General features: G+C 32.9%; 2 protein-coding genes across 2 annotated transcripts in view; both read right to left on the bottom strand.

Moving 5' to 3' along the window:
- Positions 1 to 9,164, bottom strand: part of LOC100881350 (uncharacterized) — a 51,726-nt gene extending 42,562 nt beyond the window's left edge. Inside the window, exons 1-3 of the mRNA XM_003701658.3 lie at positions 8,877 to 9,164; positions 8,607 to 8,686; positions 3,022 to 3,096 (exon numbers count right to left, since the gene is read on the bottom strand). Of these exons, the coding sequence (XP_003701706.2) occupies positions 3,022 to 3,096; positions 8,607 to 8,686; positions 8,877 to 8,979 (258 nt within the window). The 5' untranslated portion in view covers positions 8,980 to 9,164. The remainder of the gene's footprint in view (positions 1 to 3,021; positions 3,097 to 8,606; positions 8,687 to 8,876) is intronic.
- Positions 9,165 to 10,507: 1,343 nt separating this feature from the next.
- Positions 10,508 to 22,098, bottom strand: LOC100876755 (aquaporin). Its single transcript, XM_012281452.2, has 4 exons — positions 21,904 to 22,098; positions 13,197 to 13,454; positions 12,260 to 12,544; positions 10,508 to 11,679 (listed from the first exon to the last, which is right to left on the bottom strand). The coding sequence occupies exons 2-4, from the start codon at positions 13,452 to 13,454 to the stop codon at positions 11,461 to 11,463; spliced, it is 762 nt and encodes a 253-aa protein (XP_012136842.1). The 5' UTR covers positions 21,904 to 22,098; the 3' UTR covers positions 10,508 to 11,460.
- Positions 22,099 to 23,723: the final 1,625 nt, after the last annotated feature.

Here is a 23,723-nt window from a genome sequence, read left to right as displayed (position 1 = left end):
ACTACCCAAATCCACAATTAAAACACCAAATTAATTTCGGTATTCACCCGTTTTGCAATAAAGAAGCTCGTTCAAAGTATAATAGCAGTTCCAATTGCTTGCGTCACTTTGGAAACTTAATAACGCACCGTGGCAAGCAATTTAACGACACCCGATCGCGGGTTATTATTGCGATGACCTAACAATGGACTTATCGTACGTCGAACGTTAACAGGGTAAATGTTTCGCGAACGTAGGGTACCTACGCCTAAGGTTTATGGATCGTGCAACCGCAACCGATCCTCGTGGCACGCTTATTGTTGCCATCATTTTTTGTTCCTCGTTTTACGAACGTCCACCGTTTTGTACGGCCCTTGTTTCTGCATACGCGGTTGTTACAGGGTTCAGGGAACTCTGTTCGCTCGTCAACTCGGAACGAAAAGGTACGCGACCGACAACCGCCTAAAAAACACGCGAAATTCTCGTGCAATTTTTATTTTCTTTACTTTCAAATCCCGTTCGAATGGTCGTTCGGAGATTTACAAACAGTGCGCAGGGTGCATTATTTAAATGGGGATATGTAAATATTTAGGTTATTTTGGATTTTATGCAAAGAGGAGAGGATGTTGGAAAAATATTCTTAAAATAACTCTTAGAGACTCTTTTAATATAAACAATAAATATTGAGACTTTTTTAAACTGTTCTAATCAAACCTAACTTCGTTCAAATTACTCTAATATAACTAAACTTCATTTAAACTATTCTGACATAAACTAACTTCATTCAAATTGTTCTAATGTAACCTGACTTTATTTAAACTATTCTAATCAAACCTACCTTCATTAAAATTATTTTAATGTTACCAAACTTCATTTAAACTATTGTAACCTAACCTGACTTCATTTAAACTATTTTAATCAAACCTACCTTCATTCAAATTATTTTAATGTAACTAAACTTCATTTAAACTATTCTAACTTAATCTAACTTCATTCAAATTGTTCTAATGTAACCTAACTTCATTTAAATTATCCTAATCAAACCTAACTTCATTTAAATTATTCTAATGTATCCTAGCCTTGTTTAAACTATTCTAATCAAACCTAACCTTATTCAAATCATTGTAATGTAACCTACCCTCCTTAAAATTATTCTAATGTAACCTAACTTCATTTAAACTATTCTAATGTAATCTAACCTTCTTAAAATTATTCTACTGTGACCTAGCCTCATTTGAAATATCCTAATGTAAACTAACCTTCTTAAAATTATTCTAATGTAACCTAACCTCATTTGAAATATCCTAATGTAAACTAACCTTCTTAAAATTATTCTATTGTAACCTAACCTCATTTGAATTCTCCTAATATACCCTAACCTCCTTTAAATTATTCTAATGTAACCTAACGTCATTTGAACAATCCTAATGTAACCTAATCTTCTTTAAATTATTCTAATGCAACCTAACTTTATTTGAACAATCGTAATGTAACCTAACCTCCTTTAAATTATTCTAATGCAACCTAACTTCATTACAACTATTGTAATGTAATCTAGTGTATCCTAATCCAATAATTGAACAAAACCTAACCTAACCAGATTAAACACCGAAATTTGTCGCGTTTGAAGCATTTCGACATATGTGAAGTTTCATACTCGACTTAATATGTAGTTGGCGCATATAAATGCGCGCAAATAAAGGTGGCAACAGCCGCAAAGGCTCCGTTTGCTAATGCAGGAGATACGAGATTATTTTGGAGTGCGACGAACGTTTGTAAGTCAATGTACTTAGCAAGGTTTTAAGAGTTGTATATTAGCGGCAACGCGTGGAAGCGTTAGAGCACGAGAAACGCAGCAGATGCGAGGAGGAAAGAAACGTTTAGCAGTTTTGTATCTGCTTCATCAGCTGCTACTCAGCATATACAACGAGCAGTCCCTGAAAGAGAACCGATCGCGAGCTGTTTATTATACACGTTGGAAGAAAGTTCATGGAAATATTATTTAAACACTTCCATAGATGCATCTTCGTTGTGTCGACGCAATTAAGAAAATTGATTCATCAGCAAGTTGCATTGTTGGGTGCTTATGCACTATTATAATAATCATATATAAATATGACATATAGTTTGAACAATCAGTAAGCTGTACAGTGATGTGCTTATGCACTATTATAATAATAATCATAGCATACTATATGTAATAAAAATAAGATAAATAATAATATAGAAATAGGAAAATATGTGATCATAGGCAGAAACATAAGATAGAAGATATAAAACTAAATATGTGGGATATGCAATAAATATGTACACTGAAAGAATATCATAACGAAACGTTTATTATGTAAACATTACGATTATAATTTTTACTATAATAAATTATAAACATTGCTATGTTCATTTTACTTCAACTCGTTATAATTGTTTACAAAATAATCCGTTGCATAACTTTTTCACAGAAATACTTTATTTCGTGAAAATACAGAATTTTCAATTTATAGAAAATAATTAAAAGAATGAAGATAATGGAATAACAATTAAAATATTCTTTCTATAACTTCATTTAAAGTTTCTTTAAATTTATTTTTAAAAAAAATTGCATAAATTACTGCATTGTAAATAACCATTGAACTATGGAACAATAATCCAATAACTATGGAATAATAATCAGAAAAGAAATGTTTTTGATAATTTTAATAACAGTTAAACATAGATTCCTTTGAGGTTCATTTTTCTTTCGAAGTTACAGTCATTTTAGTGAATAAGAAAATATCACTGTAACCATACGTATCACAGATAACCACAGGTAACAATTTATTTAAAAGTGATGCTCCATTTTAACATCGTCATATTTTCCTAATCGAACGAGAACGTGTTATTAGCTAGTCACGAACACGTAAACAGTTTCATGATTATCCGAGCTCTGAATATGCAAAGGTGGATTTGAAAAAGAACTACTATTTCCATACCAGCTTAGAGTGCTATTTGAAATGTAGATTGAACTGCAGTTATAGAAAATTCAAGTGTATATTGTTAACTTACCGAATCCTTTGGTTTTGCGTTCAATTCGACGACGGTTTTCTGGAGCTCGCAGTTCTGCCGACGTAGCAACGAAATCTGTGCAGAAAAATTATTACTGAGTCTTTTGGGGAATTTAGTGAAGTGTAGTTTGGTGTATTTGGGGATTTGGGGATTTTGGGGATATGGAGATTTTGGAGATTTGGGGATTTTGGGAATTTTGGGAATTTTGGGATTTGGGAATTTGGGAATTTTGGGATGGGGAATTATGGAATTGGAGAATTATGAAATTGAGGAATTATGGAATTGGGGAAATATGAAATTGGGGAAATTTGGGATTTGGGAATTTAGGGATAGGGGACTTGGGTATTGGGGAATTTTGGAATTTGGAAATTTTGGGATTGGAGAATTATGGAATTGGGGAATTATGGAATTTGGGAATTTTGGGATTGGAGAATTATGGAATTGGGGAAATATGAAATTGGGGAAATTTGGATTTGGGAATTTAGGGATAAGGGACTTGAGTATTGGGGAATTTTGGGATTGGGGAATTATGGAATTGGGAATTATGGAATTGGGGAATTGTGGAATTGGGGAATTATGGAATTGGGGAAATGTGGAATTGTGGAATTAGGAATTGGGAAATTAACTATGGGGAAATTAGAGAACTAAAGAATTTAGAAATTGGGCCTAAATCTACGAACCAAAATCTGAAAATTCTAAGACACAAAAATCTGAAGAACCTAAATTTCGAAAAACATCGAAACACTCGAAAACTTTTATTAAAAATGTTTCGAACGACGGGTTGAAGTTGAAAATGATTTCAGTTTGGTTGCTTTGAGAGTCCATATTAAAGGACGGTGTCGTATAGGTAGAAATAACGTTTGGAAAAGGAGAAGGGCGGTTATCGCAGCGCAAACCTGAGATAAGGAAGGCAAACAGAAACGCACATCGTACGGTCCGTATGCCCACAGCGTACCACCGGACTTCCTTCTGATTATGGTTACCAATATTTAAGTCTGTAGCATGATTACCGCGTTCCCCATGTCAACGTTCTTTTTTTATTTTTTTTCCCCCACCTTATACGAGATACCGATTTTTCGTTGCTGCTCCAAGAATCACGTATTCTGAGAACGGCGATCTACGAACTTTGTTAAACGAAACTGGTAAATTTTTAAGCCCTCACGTCCCTAGATTTCCAATTTCTAAGTTTTTAAATTTTTGAATTAACAAATTTCTAAATTTCCAAATTTCTTAATTATCAAATTTCTAAATTTTTCAATTCCTAAATTTCTAATATTTAATTTCTAATACCTACTTTCCCAATACTTAATTTCCGAATTCCATATTTTCCCTATTCCATAATTTTCCAATTCCATAATTTTCCAATTCCATAATTCCCCAATCCCAAAATTCCCCAATTCCATAATTCCCCAATCCCAAAATTCCCCAATTCCATAATTCCCCAATCCCAAAATTCCCCAATACCCAAGTCCCCAATTCCTAAATTTCCAACCCTTAAATTCCCAATCCCTAAATTTCCACTCTTCAATTTCCCAATCCCTAAATCCCCAATCCCTAAATCCCCAATCCCTAAATCCCCAATCCCTAAATCCCCAATCCCTAAATCCCCAATCCCTAAATCCCCAATCCCTAAATCCCCAATCCCTAAATCCCCAATCCCTAAATCCCCAATCCCTAAATCCCCAATCCCTAAATCCCCAATCCCTAAATCCCCAATCCCTAAATCCCCAATCCCTAAATCCCCAATCCCTAAATCTCCAATCACTAAATCCCCATTCTCCAAATCCCCACTCCCTACATTTCCAAATTCACATTTCCAAATTTCATCATTTCACAACAAGTTAAATTTGGAAATTTCCTAACGATTCGAAAGCAAACGGGTGCATAGAAAATGATGGACATCTTGACCATGTAGCGTCCCATCAAAAGTGTTTGCCATAGTCTATGGTTTATATTCCAGGAACATGGCGCAGATATCCAACGTTAATATTGGAAAACGATATTACGATTCCAGCAGGTTGATAACGCGATTAACAGATGCTCGAAAGTTTGAACAACTATGGTCGCCTACGAGGGTAGATAAATTTATTCCTTAACTTTGCGAATACTTGACGTTGAATTTTTTTGAGTAACACTTTATACAATTACTTGTGCGCGTCTGGTGGGTTGGCAGATGAAAGCAATCTTGTCTAGTGCACCAACTTACCAGATGTGTGCAATATCTGTTTCTTATGACTTGAAAGAATTTCTAATTTTTTTGTAGAAAAATTTCTATGTGGTTTTACTATTTCAAAATAATATTCTATTTTATTATTTTAAAAATTTAATATTCAAAATATGCAAATATTATTTATGTCTTTAGTACCTACAGCACTTTCAAATATATCATTGAACTATTTTAGCTAAGTCATTCCTATTAATTTAAAAACAAATTTATTTCACTTTCCAAATTTACTTCAGTTTTGTTATGAACGTCAGTTTAAGTGCATAACATATAAATACTAATTTTAAAAACCTTTACAATTGCATTTAAATATATTATAAAAGAACTGCAATAAACTTGAACCAAATACAATCTATTTAGCTACAGCACTTTTAATTTTATCAGTTAATACCTGCTTAGCCATTACCTAACCGCCATTATCTGTTACGTTTTTGTACCGACTGCGCACATGAAGATTGATTTGACTTTTATAAAATACATTTAGTTAAGTGTATCGAATGCTCAATTAGTGTGAGATATAATTTTATACAACAAAGATGACATGGATAACGTTGTCCTTGACAAATTTTTTCAAACTAGAAAGTAAAAACGCATCTCATTGTCTATGGTTCAAGGACTGCAGTGAATATTCACTTAATTTACTGAATAGCATTCAATTATAACGCGAATGAAATTTACCCGTCAAGGTTTATTAAATTTTTTAATTTTGCACTTTCAAATTTATAAATTTTTAAATGTAGCAATTTCTAGATTTATAAAATAAATTAGGAAATTTTACAATTTTTAAATTTCCTAATACCTAATTTCCCAATTTCTAAATTCCCCAAACCCTGAATTCTCAAATCCCAAAATTCCCCAATTCCATAATTCCCCAATTCCATAATTCCCCAATTCCATAATTCCCCAATTCCATAATTCCCAATTCCATAATTTCACAATTCCATAATTCCCCAATCCCAAAATTCTCCAATTCCATAATTCCCCAATTCCATAATTCCCAATTCCATAATTCCCAATTCCATAATTCCCAATTCCATAATTCCCAATTCCATAATTCCCCAATTCCATAATTTCCCAATTCCATAATTCCCAATTCCATAATTCCAAATTCCATAATTCCCCAATTCCATAATTTTCCAATTCCATAATTTCCCAATTCCATAATTCCCAATTCCATAATTCCCAATTCCATAATTCCCCAATTCCATAATTCCCCAATTCCATAATTTTCCAATTCCATAATTTCCCAATTCCATAATTCCCCAATTCCATAATTCCCAAATCCCAAAATTCCCCAATTCCATAATTCCCAGTTACATAATTTCTCAATCCCGAAATTCCCTAATACCCAAGTCCCCAATCCCAAAATTCTCAAATCTCAAAATTCCCAAATCCCAAAATTCCCAAATCCCAAAATTCCCAAATCCCAAAATTCCCAAATCCCAAAATTCCCAAATCCCAAAATTCCCAAATCCCAAAATTCCCAAATTCCCAAATCCCAAAATTCCCAAATTCCAAACTTCCAAAATTCCAAAATTCCCAAATCCCAAAATTTCCAAAACCCAAAATTCTCAATTTCTGAATTCCCAATACCCAAGTCCCCAATTCCTAAATTTCCCAATACCTAATTTCGCAACACCTAATTTCCTACTACCTAATTTCCTCAATACCTAATTTATCACATCAAATGGTAATTTAAATATTTTAATTAAATAAACGAAACGTAAATTTTCAAATATCTTACTTTATATCTCAGTTATAATTACATTAAGAAGTATTATTCATTTTGTGTCAGACAGATGATGACTTAAAGCCATTACCGATTTCCGTTCTCCACCATGTGATTTATAACAGCGTCCTATAAATTCCACCCTTTTTAAAACTCTCTCGACTTAATGTCGTTGATCAGTTTACGAACGGTCGTGTTTCGTGCAAACACACACCTAAGGGAGGGTGGTAAAAGTCAATCGTTGCGCATTAATACCGTAACGTTATAGGCATACGGGTTTCTAGAGGGTGAGACAAAAGCATTGTTAAACGTCTACCAAAGGCATTGATATCGCTATCTATCGGTTCGTGGAACAACAGAAGAGTGGTTTACCACAAAAGCACACCAGGGCAAATGTGGCGCGCGCTTTCGGTCTCTTATGCGTCCACAAATTGTTCGCGATAACAAACCGGAACGACGTGACCATGCAAGACTTTAATGACCCGCTCGCAGAACTATTTTTGCAACGTTGGAACAATTGCGCGTTCGAAGGTCGAAACAAGTTACGTTTATGAAAGAAGCACGATCAAATGCTTCGGTTATAACGATAGAAGAATTTTGCCCGGGAGATGCCCTAAAGGCGCGTTAGGGCATTTGGAGATAGGGATAGTCAAGTTTTCTATTTGATATCCTGATAATTTTAATTTTGAAGACACAAGGTTTCCATATCTTTAAATTTTTTATTTTTGAATCACAGATTTGTAATTTTTCAATCAAATCTGTGACTTGAAAATTAAGAAATTTCTGTATTTTTAGAGTTCTAATTTTTGCAATTCTTAAAATTGTAGATTTGAAATATTTCAGTTTGCAAATTTCGTGGTCAGAAAATTTGTAAATTCACATTTCTAAATTTTCACATTCAACATTTCTACATTTGTAAATTTATACGTTCGATATTTCTAAATTTGTAAATTTGCATATTTGACTTTTGTAACTTTGTAAATTTGTAAATTTGGATACTCAACATTTGTAACTTTGTAAATTTGTAAATTTGCATATTCGACATTTGTAACTTTGTAAATTTGTACATTAGTCACATCTAAATTTGTGAATTAAAAATTTAAAGCTTGAAAGAACAATAAATATATAAATGAAATCGAGGAGTAAATTTTGAAATTTTTCAATCAATTGATTAAAATTTCAAATTTCTAAAATAGAACATTTGAAGTTTGAGGAATAAGGATTCAATACGTGTCGGTTGCCCATAAGCCGTTCGATGGGCCCTTAATCTGCCCATCACCGGTACAGAATTATCGTGTATAACGTATGATCGATAGTCGGAGCAATAAGAGGCAGCCTTCTATCGCCCCTTGCCGAGGGTTGAAAGGATTCGGGGTTGGTGTTATAGGAGATAAGGTAAACGTGTTTGCATTACACTCAATCCCGTTTATTATGGAAAGCAGCATCTGTTAAAATAATTTCCGACTGTCGTACATTAACTTAGTCCTTATCGTAGTCGACATCTGCGTAGGGAATTTACAGTAAAACGTCGATACGATTAATCGACATATTTAAAAACTCCAACAAACTTGATACATAAAATATAAAAAAAATTCTAACAAAAACACAAAATAGTAATGGAAGTATACTTACTTCAGCATCCTTCGAATTCAGTATTTCTTGCAATTCGACGCACTTTTGATTCGCTTCTTTCAACGCTTTCGATCGTTCGTCTGTGAAAAAGATTGAATACATTTACAAATTGAATGAAAAACGCGCGAACGCGATTTGAATTTCCCGCCAAATGTCCGTTGCGCGGTCGGTAAAACAGACCCTTATATTGACAGTCGTCAGTAACCTATACAACGCGAGGTTAAACAACGATTCCCGGTGATTAAATGATTTAAAGAAAATCGTACACACCTATTTCTTCTACTATTCCGTCTGATAATACTTCCTTGGTGAAACTTGTCAGCTGTCCCTTTAAATTCGACAAGCTAGGCAATCCGTCACCGAACCACGCCATTTTACACGTCGACAGTTAACCCTGAATAGACTTCTTCTTTAAGGTCTAAGCGAACACCGTTTTTTTAGGTTATACACACCACATATTTTGCTGAAATAACACACGTCAATGGCATTAAGGTATCAAAACATGTACTAACAGGAACCACGTAGTAACCTCCACAAAATATACAAGCTAGTTGAGCATGGCTGACAACGCGACGCGAGAAATCACTAGATACGGAGGACTATTTTGAGGGAAATTACTAGGTACTGTGTGATGGTAAGGAAGATTTGGGAGGATTTTTATGCAAATGTCAAGTAGCTCTTTTTAACAATAAAATGATGCGATAGTCATTTCATGGAGTTTGAGAGAGTGTTTGAAATATTTGAGCATTTATGGTGTTGATATTTGATGCTGATGAAATGGCTGTAGTTTGTTTGGTTTTAGGAGTTGTTTATTTGTATGTTATATTAGTTTGTGGTAATGAAACTGAATGTGTGCTGCTAATGGAGTTTGAAGTTTTGATATTTTAAATCGTTGTGGGACTGAAAATAGAAGCGTTAATAACATCTAATGGTGGAAAGTATAATTAACAAAATAGAAAGTTATGGTTTCTGAAGAATTACGGTGGCTCACAATTTAAAGATTTGGAGATTGAAATTTTGTAACTTTTGAATTTATGAATTCACCGAAATTTCTGAATTGGAAGATTTGATCCTGATGATTTAGGAAGTGCTTGAAATTAGTTTGAAAAGTTTGGGAGATCCATTGTTAGATGGCCCGACATGTACCATCTATATTATTCAAATATTGTCGTTCTATATTTGAAATAAATATATTATAAACAGTATAAAATCAATAGTAATAAATGTATAATAAATATACAGTATATTATTCAATAAAATCGATATTATTTGAATTAAAAAAAAAATCGAACAAGTGGCGCCATCTCTCCGGCGAATAGGGTGAACTACACACTTTTTAAACTGCTGTTTCATTAGTACCATTGCCTGCCACTAGACGGCGCCACGTGTTGCTTTACGCCATCTAGTGGTAGAAATAGGAACTAATGAACTTGGTGTTTCAAAAGCGTGTAGTTCACCCTGTTCGCCGGAGAGATGGCGCCACTAGTTCCATTTTTTTTTTTAAATTTAATTAACATTGATTTTATTGGTGTAATTTACCTAAATATGCATTGAATTACGTCGGAGTGCAAGACTAATTAATTTTGGAATGTTTTGACGTTACTATTATCAATAACCAAGCCATTATTAGTTTATAAAGGAAACATTAGTAAGAACATTTTTTGGGGACTCGAAAAAATTTTGTACACCTGTAATTTTATAAAAAACATGTTTTATTTCATACAGTAGAATTTAGCAAACACTGAAATATACATTTTATTATGAATATAGATATGGGGATAATTACATGATATTAATGTAATATTAATATTACAATTACATTATAATGTATAATTAATAAAAAAACAAGGTATATGGTACCATATTATAAAAATAGCAGGATATCAAATGAGTAGAGGCAATTTTTCAGCATAATAAAAAAAATTGTTACTAAAAAATGATACAATGATAAGAAAATGTAATGCAATACAAAGAAAGTGTAATCTTAATACATAGTAGCTTAAATAATTTCTTTTTTTAATTATTTGTCTTCAAATTTAATATGCGTTTGCAAGCAACATATTGGTCCGAGATTTTGGAACCAATTTTTAGTTTTATACCCAGAAGAGTATTATTCGAGTAAGACAGTGCTGATATGTTATCACTTTATCTGCAAAGTGTTTCAGCTCTCACGAAAGAAAAATCTTAGCTCAGGGTGAAATTAACCTCTGAACCTTCGAGTTGAAATCCTAAATGTCAATACAAATTATTTTTATCAGTTAATAATTTCTGTAATATAAATCCACGTCTCCACCTCAATCGATGCACATATTTAAAATAAATATTAATCAAAGCATCTACCTCTACGTTCCTAACTAACAAATCAAAAAAGCACTACACAGAAAATATCTTATTCATATCATATAAGTCTTTCACAATTCTTAATTCTACAAGTTACAGACCTAGAATTACTTCTTAATTATAACACAAATGCAGCTTAACAACTAGTTAATATTTTAATAACATAAGCATTACGCTCAGGTAATCCTGTTTCATACGAGGCAAAGAAAGTGTTACATCGCTCACATTAATACGAGGTTTAAAATCAACCCCCATTTTCTCAAATATCTATCATAATCCTACTGTAAAATCCTATTATAAAAAGTTGCTCATATCATAACAAAATGTAACATGTTCTATCTAAAAGTTGACATTCGTTTCAGAGCCAAGTATCTTCAAAGCGCATAAAGTTAACCACATATTTTGTTCGCGATGCTTTATGAAATATTTCTTCGTTGAATCGGTTTTGGATGTCAGCGGAAAGCAAACGAAAACCGTCTCGATAACTGCATTCATATTATTAGCAGCTTCTTGTTTACCGTTCCCCTTTTTCGGCTGTCGCAACAGTAGCGTAAACTCTTCGAGGAAGTTCCTCTTCCTTCGCAGGACCGACTACGAACACGTAAATCAGAGCTCCTGCCATTCCGCCGAGAATTGGACCCACCCAGTACAACCAGTGGTCATCGAACATGTTCATCACCGCTGCGCTGCCCAATGATCGAGCTGGATTCATTCCTGCTCCTGTTCTTGGCACCTATTTGAACGCCAATTTTTATTTTACCACTTTTCATTTCTTTTTGGAAAGTTTCTAACTTGTCTACACATCTTTGTACAACTATATACTTTGCTATTTCTATTAGCTTATTATTTTATGCAGGTATTTTGTGCATTTCTTTTTTACAAGATTTGTAATTAAAAAGTTTTTGGAACTCTTTCTTTGAGGAAATTGTAATGTGATTGACAGAGTTGAAATTCTGTACTTTACTATTAACTTTATTAACTTTATTAATTTTATTCTTTTATGAGGTATTCAATTTTGCATAGTTTTTCCTTTATAGAAAGATTTGCAATTAGAAAGTTTCTGAAGCACTTTCTTTGAAGAATTTGTAATATAATTGATTGACAGAATTAATCTTGTTGAGTGGACAGAATTAAGTGTGTCAGAATTAGAAGACATAGAAACATACATGCAAACTTGCAAATTTCTAAATAAATCTATAAATCTTGAAATGTAAACCTGTAAATCTTGAAATCTATATTTGTAAATTTTTATCATAAAAAGTACGAACGCAAGATGCTAAGAAAAGTAAAGAAGTATGAAAAACGTGTCTTACACCAACGATATGTCCAACCGAAACAGTAAGTCCGATTACAAGCGGAGCAATTCCTTTGCTGTAATTTTTAGCCGAGTCGCAGGCTCCGCAAACGACGAAGACCAGTATTAGGGCTAAGAAAAATTCTATACCAAATCCTTGAACAGGTGTAACATCGATGGAAAGAGACACAACCCCTAGTAAACTTTCCATTCTTTCGGGGGATAATGCTCTTAACACACCCGAGCCTGCTATTGCTCCGATGCATTGAGCTACCACGTACAACAACCCCCTCACTATTGGCACCTGTAAAATTAAGAAAATCTTTCAATAAATTATATTTTGTAAAGAACTTACAAATGAAGGTCACTTAGTCAAAATATATTAAGAGGAGCCTTGGTGCTTGAACTAACATTAACTATGTCATGTAACATTAATCCAATATTAATGCAATAAGTTTGAATAGACTTCAATAAGTTTGAATAGACTTCAAACTTATAATAGACTTGAATAAATTTTCAATTTATAGTATAAACATAGTTTGTATATTATGTGAGGCACATAATGAGACTTGAAGACAATGGTGATTATTGGTAGAAACATAGTAACTTCAAAAAATATTTTTAATGAAATTCATTGTTAATATGTATGTATGATACACATGTAACATAAACACAGGGTGACTTAAAAACAACAGTGATTAATACTAAAAAATAATAACCTCAAATAATTATCATCACACTAAAATAAATATTTATAAACATACATAGGCTCTCCTGACTTAAACCTTCAGAAATAAAAATGAATACCTGAATTCTTGAATATCTGAATGAATTCGGTTCAAATCTCACGTTAAGAAGGTGAACCGAAATCAAATTATTTTCTAATTATTTATTAATTATTACAAAGAAAAATTTTGTTAGATGTATATAATACGATACTTCGCAGTTTCTCTTACCTTGCCAATTACCATTAAACCGAAGGTAACAGCGGGATTAATATGGCCGCCGGAGAGATGTCCTATTCCTTGAACAGCGGCGGCAACCGTCAAACCAAAGGCCAAGCTTATGGTCAGAACGTTCTCTGTGACGACCGATCCGCAGCCAAAGAAGTTCAACAGCATCGTACCAAAGAATTCCGCTACCAGAGCTCGATAAATGCCGGATTCCTTATCGGTAAGTTCTCTGAGCCCCAGAGCCTCTTTCAAGTTCGACATCTACCAAACGAGTCGTTCGTAGAACCATGTAAAGATTTAAACATCTCTGATTAGCGCGCGTATACACGTACTATGTAATGTAGTTTCGATCTGATAAAAGAAATGGCACACTATGTTTGTAATAGACGCACGTTTCTACCATAACCGAGACGTTCACTATTTTTAACCGACTTCGAAAAAGGAGGAGGTTACTCAATTCGATCAGTATATTTTTTTTTTTTTTTTTTTTTTTTTTTTTTTATTATTTTTTCTCGAGTACCGTTCGAGAAGCGAGTCCTTGAGTCACGCTTCACTGGTTGAACAGTTACGAAGGGTAGAACTTTTTGTTCGGCGGAAAATTGAAAATTTTACGATCGTGGAGATTGTGAAGTTTTTATCGAGGTTTTATGAAGTTTTTTAGCGTTGATCGGGGTTTTGAGGTAAGTGGATGAAGATCAGGTGCGAATTTTAGAGGTTGTTTGAAGTTTTTGTGAAGTGTGTTTTACTAATACTTTTTGTTGTGGTAAAAGTTATTTTGGTCTGTTTGAGGTTTGAGGTGAAGTGGTAGGGAATTGTGGAGATTATGGAAGTTGTGAATTTGGGAAATTGGGTATTTTAGGAATTTTGGAACTTGGGGAGGTGGGAATTTGGGGAGGTGGGAATTTGGGGAGGTGGGAATTTGGGAAGATGGGAATTTGAGAAGATGGGAATTTGGGAAGATGGGAATTTGGAAAGATGGGAATTTGGGAAGATGGGAATTTGGGAAGATGGGAATTTGGGGATTTGAGAATTTGGGAAAGTGGGAATTTGGGAAGATGGGAGTTTGGGAAGATGGGAATTTGGGGATTTGAGAATTTGGGAAGGTGGGAATTTGGGAAGATGGGAATTTGGGGATTTGAAAATTTGGGAAGGTGGGAATTTGGGAAGATGGGAATTTCAGAAGATGGGAATTTGGAGATTTGAGAATTTGGAAAGTTGGGAATTTGGGGATTTGAGAATTTGGGAAGGTAGGAATTTGGGAAGATGAGAATTTGGAGATTTGAGAATTTGGGAAGGTGGGAATTTGGGAAGATGGGAATTTGAGAAGATGGGAATTTGGAAAGATGGGAATTTGGAGATTTGAGAATTCGGAAAGTTGGGAATTTGGGGATTTGAGAATTCGAAGATTTGAGAATTTGGAGATTTGAGAATTTGGGTATTTGAGAATTTGGGAACTTGAAAATTTGGAATTACCTTGAAATAACCTTGAAAATTCCTAAATTTCTCAAACAAGATACAAAACAACGAAACTATAAAACTAAAACAATCCATCACCAAAGACAGTAGAAGACACAGAAAATAATTAGAGATCATAAAGATAGCATAATAACCATGACAACGCAACATCTCCCTAATGACCCTACACGCATAACCTTACATATCTTTGTCAAGAATCACAGTCCTTGCATTAACAAAAGAAATCTTCCACTATCAAAACCAATGGTCTGATACTAAATACTCCCATTATATTAAAGCTCCATACTAACGGTTTGATTTCTGATCCATCGTTCATTAACCACTTTGAAAATGAAGCCGGTCGATCGTTTAGCAGTTCCCTCGATTCGCGTCGCAGATTTAGATCGAGGACACGCATACGTACATATGTACATACACGTAACTACGAATTATGTACATCGGAGAAACGAAACGTTAGGTTAACGAGCGACGCATCCAGGTTGCATTATGCATGCAGATCGTCATATCCTCGACGAATAGGGCGGACGATCCCGATCGTTTCAAATTACTTAATCATCGTCGCTGGAGAAGCTAATCGTCACCCACGCTTTTGCATTTTATGTCTTTTGTGGATTTAGGTCGTTTTGGGAGGAGCTTCTATTAAACTGTTACGAGAATTAAACCGTATGTTATGTGCTAAACCGTGTGTGTACTTTTCAAATTAAAAATGAGCACACGCGTTAATCTTTTATCTTGATGAAAGTCAATGCAGATTTTAATGGAAACACTTCGACAAATTGTGTGATAATAAGAAATTTGTGGAATGGTGATTTAATTGGTTTAGTTTAGGTTAGGTTTAAGTTAAGTTAGATTTAGATTAGGTTAGGTTTAGTTTAGTCTTAGGTTATGTTACATTTAGGTTAGGTTTAGTTTTAGTATTAATCTCCGGACTTGAAAGATTTACTCTCCTGATGCACATATGTCGAAATTAATTAAGGAAGTGTTAGATCAAATACAAAAATTGTTACAACACTATTCAGAAATTTGTGTTCATTCATATTTGACAAGATGCAAAAATTGAAATATCAAAATCAATTTCTTGAACCTTGCCAAGAAAAACCTTCTTCACCAAAAATTATTCATAAATTCTTTAACAAAATAAATAAAAATTTGTCTATTATACAACAAAATTGTAATTTTCATCCATATTTATACTAATCGTCTGTCTTTCCATAAATGTGAAGCAATGCAAGTGGTATTTACAACCTTTTTATTTTTACACAATTATCAATTGCGAAATTGTTTATGACAGATGGTAAATAAATTTAGGTTGAAAGCACGCGAAAAAACGATTCGACCGACTCAACGATGGATTTAATTCGCGTGAGATCATCTTCGCTGCGAGCGAAAGACGACGCGGTAATTCTTCATCCAGCGCAATTTCCACGTCGTGTATCGCCCATATAAGTACGCAGTATTATATATAGCCGTGTCCTTCTGACGACTTGTTTTCTTCCACCATGAACTATCGTCAGTATCCTTTCTGATTGAATAATTGTATTGATTTGATGCTGTATTTTATTTCGCGTAATTTCTTATTGAAGTCAACTTGACAACGTACATTCAACCCCTTACTATCAAACTAATTACACTTTCAAATTAATTTATTTAATTGTGTCATAGAGTTTTAGGTTTCATATGTTATTTTATTGCTAGATTTTGTTGAGATTTCAATGCGAAGAATAGCTAATTTTATGCAAAGAATAGAGTGAGTAGAATTCAATTTATTTTGTGGAATTTCAATTTAATGTATTTTGTTCAATCGACCATGCAACTGTTTAGTTTTAAATTATAGTTTCCTTTATTCTATTACAGTCATTTGAACAGATTATAATGAACGCCTGATTCCCCAAAGAAACATTGAATTTTTCCATAAAAACTTCCATTGTAATTATAATAATAATACTACTTAGTTTCCTTCCGTAGTATCATTTTCTTCCAGTGAATTTGTGCTTCAGTCATCGATGATTCAACATTTACACATATCATTAACAAATGAATTGCGAAACTGATACTTTTATTCGATGACGAAGAGATCAATAGAAATTTTGACAACCAAGATTGCAGAAATCTAAGTTTAAAATAATCCAAAATGATTTATGTAAATAAATAATCGAACTTAAATCGACTTTCCATCGAGCGAACATCTGGTAAGCTAAATTATACACGAACGGGTGTCGTTAAAAAAGTCGTTTGAAACCAGCCTGGCTTTGCATATGGATGTATGATTTTTCTGATGATGTCATAATCTATGATTACTCTTCTTTTGCTGTGTGATCGATCGCATTTTATAGTTTGCATTGTAGTGCTTTTTTGTTATCAGTGAGAGATGAGATAGCACCTCTTGTGTTTGAGGATTATTCGAATGATTAACTTCGGTTGCTTATTTCATGAATTTTGTATTAAGGATATTAAGTAATCATTTTTTAGAAGCTTAGGGAGATTAAAAAGTTTAAGGTATTGTGAATGACATTCCATGCTTTTCTGCATTGAAATTTTCTTAAACTTTTGCTTCGAATCTGTCGAGTCTCGTTTCATGAAGTATAAGATTATGCGATATAAGTGAAAATCATTTTATATTGAAAATTTTAAAGGTGCATTTACATAAGCATATTAAGCAAACTTTAACCTTTAATTTGATATATCATATGTGCTATTTTGTGATACTTTTATGTCATCAAATTAAATTTGAATTTATACGTTCTGAGAACGTCCATTGCTATATGACAACCATTTTGAAATCATTCTTCTTTAAAAACATAGTAAACGATTTGATGGTACTTTAAAATTCAAATTGATATACAATCAATGACTTTCTGTTTCAAATTCTATTTTTGTCTCCGCCATTTTATGTGTAACAATAACTCATCTTCCGATACTTCTTTCAAAACAGTTTTCTTTTAGAAACACAGTAAACGTTTCAATAGCATTTTCATGAGACTTTAAAATTCAAATTGATGTTCAATCAATGACTTTCGATTTTCTCTTTCAAATTCTATTTCTGTTTCCGCCATGTTGTATACAGCAACATAAGAATAACTGAATGATCATCTTCCTCTGACTTTTATTTCGATTCAATAGTCTTTTCATAGGGCCTTAAAATTCAGATTGATACACAATCAACAATGTTTGACTTTCTATTTCAAACTCTTTGTCCGCCATTTTATATATATATAACAACTGAACGATCAACTCATCCTCCATTAACATTTATTTTCAAATCAAACAAAAATAAATAGACGATAAAATACAGGGTGTTCCGCAATAACTACAAGAGCCGAAAAAGGATGGTAAGTGGGGTGATTCTGTATAAAATAAAACATCCATTAATTCATCTCGAATAAAATCAACAGAAAGTTGAAGAAAAGCATCTTAACCTCAAATGAAGAGTAAATCGCCTATATGACCGGTTTGATAGTTGCACTAAAAATCGTTTAATAACGAAGTTTATGTTGTTATAAAATCTATTTTCTATTATTTTATAATCTTGCAGGGTCGTAAAAGTAACGGAAATCGGTCGATTTCACATAGTCTACCGGTTAGGTCTTTCGCGATTTATCGACATACACCTTCGATGCTCGTTATCCCTATATGGCGCAGTACAGGTGCGCGATATCTCTCCTTATCTCTTCTCATCTCTTTCTCTCGTACCCTGGTTTCTTTAATCGCGGATAAAGCGTTATTTAAACTTTTCTCGGCGTCGTTTATTACCTGAATACATGTACCGAAGACAAACGCGAGACAAATTTCTTCGCTTAATGTTTCACGCTCGTCAACGTTTTTCTTCTGATGCAGTGCATGAAGAAAATCGGAGGAGAGCTTGATTCATTTGCCATAAATATGATTGTGACGATGTTGGTGATTGAGAATTTGGGAATTTAGGAATTTGGGAACTGGGAATGGATGGTTTGGGGATTTGGGAGTGGGAGTTTAGGAATTTTTGAGGTTTAGAGGGGGAAAGTTGAAAATTGGAGAATTTGGGGAGTGGGAAGTTTAGGATTGGGGAGGTTTGAGAGGAGGAAAGTTAGAAATTGGGGACTTTGGGAATTTGGACATTTGAGAGTTTGGGAATTTAGGAATTTGGAAATTTAGGAGTAGGTGATTTGAGGATTTGGGAATTTTGAGAGTAGGGAGTTTAGAAATTTGGGAATTTGGGGAGTGGGAGTTTAGGAATTGGGGAGGTTTGAGAGGAGGAAAGTTAGAAATTGGGGACTTTGGGAATTTGGACATTTGAGAGTTTGGGAATTTAGGAATTTGGAAATTTAGGAGTAGGTGATTTGAGGATTTGGGAATTTTGAGAGTAGGGAGTTTAGAAATTTGGGAATTTGGGGAGTGGGAGTTTAGGAATTGGGGAGGTTTGAGAGGAGGAAAGTTAGAAATTGGGGACTTTGGGAATTTGGACATTTGAGAGTTTGGGAGTGGGTGATTTGAGGATTTGGTAATTTTGAGAGTAGGGAGTTTAGAAATTTGGGAATTTGGGGAGTGGGAAGTTTAGGAATTGGGGAGGTTTGAGAGGGAGAAATTTAGAAATTAGGAAATTTGGGTAATGGGGAGTTTAGGAGTTTGGGAAATTCAGAGGGTGGAAGTTAAAAATTGGGGAATTTGGACATTTGAGAATTTGGGAATTTGGGGAACCAGGGATTTAGAAATTTGGGAATCTTGCGAGGAGTAAAATTTAGAAATTTTAGAATTTAGAAATCTGAGAATTTGAAAATTTGAGTATCTGAGAATGAAAAAACTTGTCAATTTGTAAATATAGAAAACTTAGAACCTTGCAAATATAAAAATATAAAAATTTCGAAATATGTATAGAAACCTAAAAATCTAAAAATGATAATATAGAAATGTACAAATTCAGAAATTTGTAACTATAGAAACATAAAATATTAAGAATCGTTCATTTCCCAACATACGCAACTTTCCTAATTATAATTAATCAAATACATTTTCCGCGTACAAGCTACCTCCTAAAATTAGAATTTATTATAGATATGACTGTCGGTCTGACTAGCAATCTACCTGTTCTACTTTTCAGTAGTGTTAATGTGGGCTATTTCTGCTGTCAAGTTTGAAATGTTGTCACCACATTGTGTTTCGTAATTTTCAGAAAACGGCGTGCAAAAGTAACCAGTAGAGTTTAGTTAACCCATTTGTCGTTCTCAAAACTATTCTCAGAGTAAACGATGCCAATTAGTGGAAAACGATTCTTAAATTAGAAATTTAATTGAATGCAATGTTGTATTAGATTACTATCTTTTAATTGATTACTGTATACAAATAATAACTTGTATATATTTCATGTATGTATAATTTAACATTCTCAAGATTTACATTTTCGTTGGATGTATCATTCTATAAAATACAGAATAACAACTGCCTTTATTCAATATCAAAATAATGAAATAATAATTATTTTCATATTAAAGTAAATTAAGATTGATTAACAAAATATTATAATTAAATAATAATATTGTGATTGTGTTACAATACACATAATATCATTGCTATCAATATTGTATAAAATATTGTTATTAATAATATCAATGTATATTATTTAAACAACTGTTCTTTATTACTCAAATAATTCTGGCGAGTGGTTGTGTAACAGTTAAGAAAATATGAAATTAGAATCGTTTTTAAATTGAACGTCTCCAAAGTTTACTTACACGTCCATATAAATATTCACAAAAGGCGTGCAAAGTGCACCTTGAACAATCATACATCCTTCTAATTATCTTAAGCGACCAAACAGATCTACTATTTGTTTGTGGAACAAAATATTTGCTTTCAATTATACGCTCGATTCTATTACTGCTATGCTACTTACCAGTGTTGTATCTCAAACAAATTTGTAGTCTTTGACATTCCTTTTTTGAGTCGGAAATTTAGGTATGTGGACATGTTAAGGATATGAAAATTAGGAATCTTGGATTTTGGGATTTGGGGATTTGGAAATTTGGGATTAGGGAGTTTGGGGATTTGGAAATTTGGGTGTTTTGAATTTGGGATTAGGGAGTTTTGGGATTTGGGAATTTTGGGATTTGGGAATTTTGGGATTAGAGAGTTTGGGGATTTGGAAATTTTGGGATTAGAGAGTTTGGGGATTTGGAAATTTTGGGATTAGAGAGTTTGGGGATTTGGAAATTTTGGGATTAGAGTTTGGAATTTTGGAATTTTTGAATTTTGGGATTTGGGAATTTTGGGATTTGGGAATTTTGGGATTTGGGAATTTTGGGATTTGGGAATTTTGGGATTTGGGAATTTTGGGATTTGGGAATTTTGGGATTTGGGAATTTTGGGATTTGGGAATTTTGGGATTTGGGAATTTTGGGATTTGGGAATTTTGGGATTTGGGAATTTTGGGATTTGGGAATTTTGGGATTTGGGAATTTTGGGATTTGGGAATTTTGGAATTTTGGAATTTTGGAATTTTGGGATTTGGGAATTTTGGGATTTGGGAATTTTGGGATTTGGGAATTTTGGGATTTGGGAATTTTGGGATTTGGAAATTTTGGGATTTGGGAATTTTGGGATTTGGGAATTTTGGGATTTGGGAATTTTGGGATTTGGGAATTTTGGGATTTGGGAATTTTGGGATTTGGGAATTTTGGGATTTGGGAATTTTGGGATTTGGGAATTTTGGGATTTGGGAATTTTGGGATTTGGGAATTTTTGAATTTTGGAATTTTGGAATTTGGAAATTTGGAATTGTGAAAATTTTGCAAATTTGGAATTTGAAGAATTGGGATTTAGACATTTAGGATTTGGAAATTTGGTATTTTGAAATTTTGGAATTTTGGAAGTTTGGAATTTTGGAATTTTGGAATTTTGGAATTTTGAAATTTTGGAATTTTGGAAATCGGAAATTTGGGAATTTGGATATGTAGGGTTTTGGAAATATAGTAATTTGAAAATATAGGGATTTGTTAACGTAGTAATTTAGAAATATAGGATTTGATAATCTAGTTATTTAGAAATATGAATTCACAAAACTAGAATTCGAAAACATGAAGTTTGCAAACGTAGAAATTCATAAATTTAGAATTCACTAATTTTCAGAATTTTATATACTTTTACAACCTCAAAAATTTGAAAATCTACACTTTCAAAAACATAAAACTTAAACTTTCAAAATTGTAAATAATTACTCCATTTCCCATATCCTTCACAATGTCACAAATTAAAAGAAACTCACCTTGAGGATGATTCAAAACGTGTCCAATAACAAAGTATTTATATCTCTGATTTGTCTACAACGTTTTTTTATAGTGGAATCTGTCACAAGTATCTCGTTAGCAACCCTCGAAGAAGTGAACGGTCAGAGTCACTAAGAGACAACTGTTGAGCCTCCCGAGCATAGAAACCAACTGGTCTCCTGTTAGGTATCTAACTGCGTCTGTTCTCGTACTCTGGTAACTGCTGCCAGAGTAGGGATATCACGGTTAAAACGAAACCATCATCTCCAGGTAACATCGTTGTTTTGTTGTTGCACTTGCACCACGCACAACTCTATGCAACTCGAATCACAATTCTTACTTGATTACGGGATCGGCGGTAATTTTAGCAAACCGAATCTTGAATTTCTTTTGGTGACTTTCTTAGGAAAATCTTTGGGAAATTTGTGTTTCTTTTGGATTTGATTAATTTTTTTTTAGGTTTAGAATTTGAGGAGGTTAGTGAGGAAGATGTTTTCTAATATGGGAATTTTGATGTTGTATCTGGAAATAATTTTGTATTTGCAAATTTTTATGTTTTGGTTTTGGAGTTTTTTAATTAGGAATTGACTGATTTGGAAGTTTGGGAATTTGGAGATAAATTTAGAAATTTATTGATTTACAAGTTTACCCCTTTACAAATTTAGTGATTAAAAATTTAGAAATTTGGAATTGTGCAGATTTGAAAATTTAGTAATTTGCAAGTTTAGAATTAGGAAAATTTACTAATTTGAAAATTTAGAAATTTGAAGGTGTACAAATTTCGAAATTTACTCGCATGAAAATTTTCAGAGTTGGAACTTTAAAAAAGTTGAAATTTAAAACTTTGCAAATTTACAAATTAACAAATTAACAAATTTACTAACTTTAAAATTTGTGTTTCTACCTATTTAAAACTCTACAAATTTACAAGTGCACAAATCTAAAGATCTATAAGTTAATAAATATAAAAAATTTTCAAAATCATAAATTTTTTAATTTGCATCCCTTCAAACCCTTTACTTCCCAAGTACAAGCCTTCAAAGTAACAAACGTTAAAATTTAGAAATGAACAAATTTTCAAGCAGGCAAACTCTTATCACAAGATAAGCGAATGGTAAACATACGTGGATATTATTTTATGACAGTAAATATTTCTATCTTTCAATGATTCCGCTTTATTTTTACCGCATTGTGTGTCTGTTTCTACTGTCATAGTGATAATTAAACGTAATGAGAACAACACCGATGTCCTTCATAGGTTAACGAAGAAAATTGAAAGCAACTTTTTTACGATATCAAGGATTATGAAATAATCGAGCGTATAAACATTCCTATAATTATTCGATTAAAATTATCTCGTTCAAATGAAGACATTAATATGACTGTTTATTTTGAAAGTGTAAGTTCATTTTCATGAATATATTAGTTAAATCACCTGATACAAATTACACATTGATCAATTGGTAAAAAAATTGCTGAACTGCTAGTCTTGATATAAATAACCTATATTTTTACATTGACATGCTAAGCTTTCATTTTCTCAAAGAAATGAAAATGGACACGATTTTCAAAATGAAGGATCTATTAATAATGATGTTAAGGAACAAAATCATTAATTTTGTGGATATTCAAGATTTTTAGAATTTGAATAGTTTTAACTCTGAAAAGTGAAGTAGAATATGAGTAGAAATTGTGAAGCTTAACTATTCTAAAACACTTAACTTAAACCTAACTTAACCCTAACCTAAACCTAACCGAAACCTAATAGAAACCTAACCGAAACCTAACCGAAGCTTAATCTAAACCTAACATAATCTTA

This window comes from Megachile rotundata, chromosome 4, assembly GCF_050947335.1.
Source record: "Megachile rotundata isolate GNS110a chromosome 4, iyMegRotu1, whole genome shotgun sequence".
Lineage (NCBI taxonomy): Eukaryota > Metazoa > Arthropoda > Insecta > Hymenoptera > Megachilidae > Megachile > Megachile rotundata.
This window is presented reverse-complemented; position numbering and strand designations above follow the sequence as displayed.